Source organism: Sander lucioperca, chromosome 1 (genome assembly GCF_008315115.2).
Source record: "Sander lucioperca isolate FBNREF2018 chromosome 1, SLUC_FBN_1.2, whole genome shotgun sequence".
NCBI classification, from domain to species: domain Eukaryota; kingdom Metazoa; phylum Chordata; class Actinopteri; order Perciformes; family Percidae; genus Sander; species Sander lucioperca.
Genome location: NC_050173.1, coordinates 6,613,131 through 6,620,630, shown reverse-complemented (window position 1 = coordinate 6,620,630; position 7,500 = coordinate 6,613,131). Strand labels below are relative to the sequence as shown.

At 43.0% G+C, this 7,500-nt stretch overlaps 2 protein-coding genes across 2 annotated transcripts in view; both read right to left on the bottom strand.

The window, feature by feature from the left end:
• nfkb1 (nuclear factor of kappa light polypeptide gene enhancer in B-cells 1) overlaps positions 1-7,500 on the bottom strand; it is a 1,201,612-nt gene that overhangs the window by 764,811 nt on the left and 429,301 nt on the right. The gene's annotated exons all lie outside the window — the stretch shown is intronic.
• LOC116060253 (sialoadhesin-like) overlaps positions 979-7,500 on the bottom strand; it is a 10,843-nt gene continuing 4,321 nt past the window's right edge. The window contains exons 3-6 of the mRNA XM_036006619.1: positions 4,704-5,096; positions 3,889-4,149; positions 2,139-2,232; positions 979-1,081 (exon numbers count right to left, since the gene is read on the bottom strand). Of these exons, the coding sequence (XP_035862512.1) occupies positions 1,024-1,081; positions 2,139-2,232; positions 3,889-4,149; positions 4,704-5,096 (806 nt within the window). The 3' untranslated portion in view covers positions 979-1,023. The remainder of the gene's footprint in view (positions 1,082-2,138; positions 2,233-3,888; positions 4,150-4,703; positions 5,097-7,500) is intronic.

Genomic DNA, 7,500 nt, shown 5'->3' with positions numbered 1-7,500 from the left:
CTGCTGAACACAATCTCTAATGGGAAGTGGAATGAAGTTCCACTTTTCTACTGCTGTAAATGAAAAAGCTGATTGACCAAATGTAGGCTTCCTAAATTGAGTGTAACAGTCACCTCTTACAGAAGCTCTGGAGACCCTTACATTATCTCTGCAAAATGACAGACATTGGTGGTGGTGGTGGTGCATGACCATGGGTCAGTGTCTGCCAAACAGAGAAAACTGTCCAAGGTTAATAGATTGTGTTTTTATATGATGGGGCAGTGATGGTAGTTTCTTGTTTTTCTGTCAAGAACTTGCAGAGCTTGTTTGTAAAGGGTACATAAGGGTTTTAGAGAAAAGTTTGGAGAGCTCAACCCCCCCCCCAATGTTGAACCCAAAGTTACACCCTGGGTGAAACACATCAGGGCAGGGTTAGTCTGGACTAACGGACGTATATTTCCAGGATAAACCTTCCTCTCTCTGTGTGTTTCTGTTCTCAACTTCACTCTCTTCCAGAAACAACAACCTCCGAGCTAGCGAGCTACACGCTGAACATGTCAAGTTTAGAAGATAGTTTGGATCCTTCAACAAGTCAGGTCTGCTTGGTTCTTTCAGGGAATGATTGTAAACATTTAATAAGAATATATTAGGTCATTTCCTGTCTATCTGGGAGGTTTTAGGAGATATTGGAGGGATTGTTGTGGACGAAGTACACACGGAGATACACTGGTAAGAGCCAATGAGGTTTAACCATGTATCAGCTAATTTAAATAGCTCACGTTACTGTATAGTTAACTTTATTTAATATTGGATGAGGTGTTTTCTTTTGTGGGGTGCACATTTGAAAAAGTTTTAATTAAAACAATGAAAATTTTTAAATGAAAAATAAAAAATAAAAAATAAAAAATGTAAATTTAAAATTTAAAATTTAAAATTTAAAATTTAAAATTTAAAATTTAAAATTTAAAATTTAAAAATTACAAAAATAAATTTAAACAAAAAACATTAAAAAAAGTTTATCTGCCATCATGGTGTGGTTTGTCTTCAGCCTGTGCTGTAGATGGCTCCAGAGCTGTCGGAGTCCTCGGCCTTCTTCGCCGTTCTGAAAATGAATAAATATCAAACAGAAGATAAGTCATCGGAGAGAGGAAGAGAAAAACCTTCATATGCTTCAGCATCAAAACTCTGCGTCCTTTTTTAAAGGGCAACCTGGACCCTATGTTCAGCAACAAAACCTCAAAAAAAGCTGCAGGACGCTTTGGAATAAAGGGGCAAAAACCTCATGTATTCCCAATATGTAAAAATAAACTGATAGAAAGTGAGGTATCAGTTTAAATGGTAATTTCAGTATTTGTTACCCTGGACTCTCTGTCTCCATGTTTGTGTGTCTGAGTATCTGATGAGAACAACAATCTCTGAAACTGGTCCAGTATTAAACCAGAACCAAGCTGTAATGTAACCCTACAGGACTAATGTTTAGAGTTAGAGTTAGGGTACTGTCAGGGCACGCCCTCATACTCTGCTTCTGACTGGCTAGTAGTCCTTACCTTGGTACTGTCAGGGCACGCCCTCATACTCTGTTTCTGACTGGCTAGTAGTCCTTACCTAGGTACTGTCAGGGCACGCCCTCATACTCTGCTTCTGACTGGCTAGTAGTCCTTACCTAGGTACTGTCAGGACACGCCCTCATACTCTGCTTCTGACTGGCTAGTAGTCCTTACCTAGCTACTGTCAGGACACGCCCTCATACTCTGCTTCTGACTGGCTAGTAGTCCTTACCTAGGTACTGTCAGGACACGCCCTCATACTCTGCTTCTGACTGGCTAGTAGTCCTTACCTAGCTACTGTCAGGACACGCCCTCATACTCTGCTTCTGACTGGCTAGTAGTCCTTACCTAGGTACTGTCAGGACACGCCCTCATACTCTGCTTCTGACTGGCTAGTAGTCCTTACCTAGGTACTGTCAGGGCACGCCCTCATACTCTGCTTCTGACTGGCGTTAACTCGTTATGGCATTCATTTTGACAGCCATACTTTATATTTTAAAACAATAACACTGGGTTATAGATGGACAAAGTTTGAGTGCAAAGGGTAATAAATATGGAATCATTAATATAAACTGAGCTGTATAACAAAGACAGACAGATTTATTAAACTATCTTTTGATGATGCAGACGATCACAATAACAGCGAAGAGAACCAGCAGGCCCCCGACCACCAGACGAACGATCAGATGCAGACCTCCCCCTCCTCCTGTAGAACACATCAGACATTATCAGGAGACAATGGTGCGATTACAGTCAGAGGGAAACACTTTAACCTTGAAGAATCTAATGTCATGTTGCCTAGCCTAGAAATGTAGACCACCCTAGTGGAAGAAAATGTAATTTGCAGCCAGGGTCATTTAGCAACTCTCCGTTGGCTTGCGAGCTTGAAAAACCAAACTCTAGTCAGGCCAATCACATCGTGTATAGAGTCGGTGGGCGGGGCTTAACATAATGATGGCAGAGTTGCGACGGTTCCGCGTGAATTCCCTGCTACTTGAAAACAAAGAAGATCGGTGAACAGCGGTCTTTGGAATCGGCTGAAGTCATTCTTAAAAAAGGAAGATGTGTTCAGAGTTTAAAGTTGAATCTATCAACTAGCGTTGCTCTGATTGGTTGTAGAGCTATCCTATTGCGTGCAGAGGGAATTTGAAAGATAACCGTTTATTCCACCCCTCAGATTGAGCCCAGCCAATGGTGAGTTCCCAGACCCAACATCTGGATGTGGGTCTGGCTGGTCAGGCTATCTAACGTCATGTTGCTCTGTAACAATATGACATGTTAGCTTCAGCTGCTTTATAAGAGGATAATATGTCAGATGTTCACAGATTGCAAAAGAAGCCGCCAAATAAACCAATCACTGCAGGTTTAAAGCTTTAGTGCGTAACGTTTTCATATTAATGAACGTCCGTTACATTCAAGCCTAATGAGTTGCTACAACAACATGACATCATGACTTTGCGTAAATATACACGCCAACTTTCTTAAGCCAAGTGGCGTGTTATCTGTACGCATTTTGAGCTATCCACGTGTATGTCTACGCTAGAGTAGTATAGAGTCGGCATACACATACACGCCACTTGGCGTGTTATCGCCACTTAGCGTGTTATCGCCACTTGGCGTGTTATCGCCACTTAGCGTGTTATTGCGAGAAGAAAGCTACGGTTGAGTTTAGGAAATGTGACACGTGGGACACGATCCCCGGTCTCTTGGGTGAAAGTCCTGTGTTTGACCCATCCTCCCCCCCGACCAACCTCCCTAAGCAGATTTTCATCCTTTCATACTACTCGTTACGGTGTCAATTCACACGCAATCGCAAGGTAATGTAAGTCAATGGAGGCCAAACGGCGTTGATAAACACACTAAAATACGGTATGCGTCTTGATAACACGCCAATAATGGCATACGAATTGGCGTGTCATACATACGCCATTTCATGAGATCAGTCTGGCTACAAAGCTAATTAAGACTATCAGCTCCACACAACTCTCTCTGGATTTCTCAGTGTGACTATGTTCAGAAGATTGTGGCGTCCGGTGACTTTCCCACGCAGAAACTCAAGTGAAGATATTGACCTCTTCTTAAGAGTCCATCATGTTTTTTTAATCCTCTGTGTCCTCCTTGGCTACTAGCAACTGTGTGGAGGAGGTGGGTGGGGCGTGATCACAGAAGGCTTGTATCATGTGGACGCACAGACAGTGTTGTTGTCATTACTTAGAATTCCTCATGGGGGAGACAGAAACTACGCACTGTAGCTTTAAGGTGGTTTGACTGTCTGTTTTAGATTCTGTAGTTTATATAGACGGACTTGTTGAGTTTGGATCTGGTCTGAAAATGTTGTCAGATAAAAACTGATCAAACTAACCTTCCTCTACATGCAGGCTGTACGGCACTGAGAGTGTGCGCCTGTTCTTCTTCAAACCACAGGTGTAGTTCCCAGAATCCTCTGCAGTCAGATAGCTGAGATGGAGGGCGGGGCCAGTCTCTGAGAGGGCGTGGCCATCTCTGAACCAGGTGACCTCCAGTTGGTGGATAGTGCAGATTGCTGAACAGTTCAGTGTGACTGCTTCCCCTCTTTTAAACTCTCCGTCATCTCTGGAGCTTCTTATCTTCATCTGAGCACCATCTAAAATCCATTCACAGTGTTAGTTCTTAATACATTATACTAGATTAGACTAGATAGATTATGACTTGTTGGAACTGATGATCCCCGTTCCTCATGTCGTTACGGACCAAGATCACTATACAACTAACAACATGACATCATGACTTCGCGTAAATATACACCCCAACATTCTTAAGCCAAGTGGCGTGTTATCTCTATGCATTTTGAGCTATCTGTTGCTATCTCCAAATGCTTTAAAATTGAATAAAACAACCAAATTCAATGAAAGTAGTGAACAAATTATTCTACGTGTGAAGAGTAACCATGTTACTTTCTTTGACAATTTGGTTGACAGAAACCCAACTTTCTGATATAGATAACTTTTTGAAAACAAATTAGACCCATTTTCAAAAAGGAGGGTTAAAATGGTGTGTTTGAATATGTCTGCAGACTGGGGTCCCTAAACAGACTCAGAGTTGCATAAATTGCCTGTAAAGAATCTTGTGGATTCAATAAATACAATTGGTACATTATATATATATATATATATATATATATATATACAATGCTCTTACCTGCGACTGTGACTCTCACTCCTGGTTGGCCAACGAAATTCGCTCTGCGATCATTAGCTTCCATTCTGAAGCGTAAAGTTGCGCCATCTTCCTCCTGTAAATCTGAGATCTGTAGAGTGCAGTCTCCCCTCTTGTCTCCCAGGTATCTGTAACGAAGGTCGTTGTTGTTTGATTCGCTGTCGTACACAGACGGAGTCGGTCCCTGACAGATTTCATGGTTCGGGCACCAGACGACTCTGATGATCTCGATCAAAACTTGTCTTCTATTGACAAAGACAGACTCCAGTGGTGTGAAGGAGCAGGGGAGGAGGACGGTCGATCCTTTCACACCACAAACAGGATCTGGATAGTTCACAACAGGATCTGGATCGCTCACTCTTTGACCCAGAGCTCCTGACAAACACAACAACAATAACAACAACAACAACAAGAGACAAACATGATGGTAGAAAATGAATATTAGAATTCAGTGTCTCTGAATCTCTTTTTCTTTGTAAACTGATGTCTGATTGTAAAAACAAACATTTCACACCTGTGATTTGTGTGCATGTGTGTGTGTGTGTATGTCTGTGTGTGTGTGTGTGTGTATGTGTGTGTGTGTGTGTGTGTGCGTGTATGTGCATGTGTGTGCATGTGTGTGCATGTGTGTGTGTCTCTGTGTCTGTCTGTGTGTGTGTGTGTGTGTGTGTGTATGTGTGTCTCTGCGTGTGTGTGTGTTTGTGTGTGTGTGTGTGTGTGTGTGTGTGTGTGTGTGTGTGTGTGTGTGTGTGTGTGCGTGTGTTCATCCAAATTGAAGCCAGCCATCCTGTTTAGCATCATCTTAAAGATGAACTGAACTGGAATTTGAGTAAAGGTGATATAACAGATGTATTTTATTTCTTCTCAGTGGTACTGTTGGTACACGATCCGTTCTGCGCGGTTGTACGAGGATTTACACTGCACGATCTGTTCCACGCTTCCGGTCGACAGCCAAGCTAACGTTAGTTTAGCTAACAGCTAATTCGGCTAACCGCTAGCTGATTGTAGCGGTCTGCCGTTAGCCTCCACAGGCAAGCTAACCTTAGTTTAGCTAACAGCTAATTCGGCTAACTGCTAGCTGAGACAGCATGTAATAACTTTAAAAGACCCTCAAAATAAAACTTGAAAATAAACGTTGACATATATAACAAACACCTAACATATATAACAGCTGTTACGTCAGTTCTACTTTACTTGTGCTCATTTAAAATACAATCACTCAATACTTGTCTTTATTGTTATTACTGTGAAGTCTTAATTTAGCTGTAGCTGCTTTTCCCATTACGTTTGAGTTAACGTTATTTTAGACTGAATCTAGCTGTCAGCTAGCGGTTAGCCGAATTAGCTGTTAGCTAAACTAACGTTAGCTTCCCGGTGGAGGCTAGCCATAGGCTAGCGTGGAACAGATCGTGCAGGTCGTATCCTCGGTAAAACAGTATTATCTTGCGCATGTGCAGAACGGATCGTGCAGGCAGAACGGATCGTGTACCGACAGGTACAATGATTAAAATGGCTGAATTTGTTAAAAGGGATAAAATGGTACATTGAAAGTGTTGTTGTTACACGGACGCCTCCATGTTGGAATTCCACAATCAGCTACGTCACTGGCATGGTAAGCAGCCATGGAATGTAAACAGTCTGAGGCTAACGGACATGGCTGAGGAAACGGAAACCAACAGGTCTAGGGGGGGTCATACTGTATTGCCCCTGGCTGCAGTAATGAACTGTATAGGGCTAAGGCAGCTGGGGTTACGATACATTTCCACAGGCTACCTTTGACAAGGAAACCAGTCCTCAACTCATGGCTAGCTGCCTTAAAACTGGCTAGCCCTCCGACAGCCCCTAGATTTCGAGTCTGTAACGAGCATTTTGTAGCGACAGACTATTTAGAAAGCTGTAATTTTGATTCAACAGGGTCACTGGTGAGGGTTAAGTCCAACAGACTGAAACCTGAGGCCATTCAGTCAATGATCGATTTTTCAGGCTACAGTACAGGGCAGACCGATAGACCAACGGCAAGACACTAACACCGATGCTATCTGCCGCAGAGACAGGGCGCTGACACGCTCACATCAGGCAGAGGACAGAGAGGTATGTTTAGCTGTTATCCAGCATGCTAGCAAGTCTACTAGGCAAAGGGCTGGATGTAACGTTGTTGTGACATACACAAAACACGTACATATTCACTTACACGCACAAATAAAGCCTAACGTGTAGGCTTTATAACGTTCAACAGAACTGAGACTGACACACTGGGCATTCATTGAAACTGAGTCACAAAACCAGATAGGTAGCTAGATACCAAACGATCCAAGCACTTATGTCAAACTCCACAAGCTAGCGCTCCGACCATAGACTGTATAAATAAACCATGACTCCGATGATATCACAGATCAATAATAATGCGTTTCTAGCTGCTAACTAAACCACAGCGGGTCTGTAAACAGAATCCAACGTCCCTTTCTACTCCCCCTGAAGCTAGCTGATGTCTCAGGGCACATTGTTGATGCAGAGGGAGTTCAACTCACAGAAACAGCTGCTAGTTCCATTATAAGAGGTATCTGTGCAGTATAAATTTGTGTAATATCCATCAACGACCACAAGGAAAAAATCGGCCAACTCTGCACTAGCCTAAAGTAAACGGCAAAACTCGTGAATCCTCCGTGCATCCCAAGACTGTATGGCTGCAGCCTGGAGCGTCCCATCTCATGCCGTCCCGTCTCATGCCGTCCCGTCTCATGTCGTCCCGCCTGGTGCCGTCCCCGAGCTTCTACTTTTC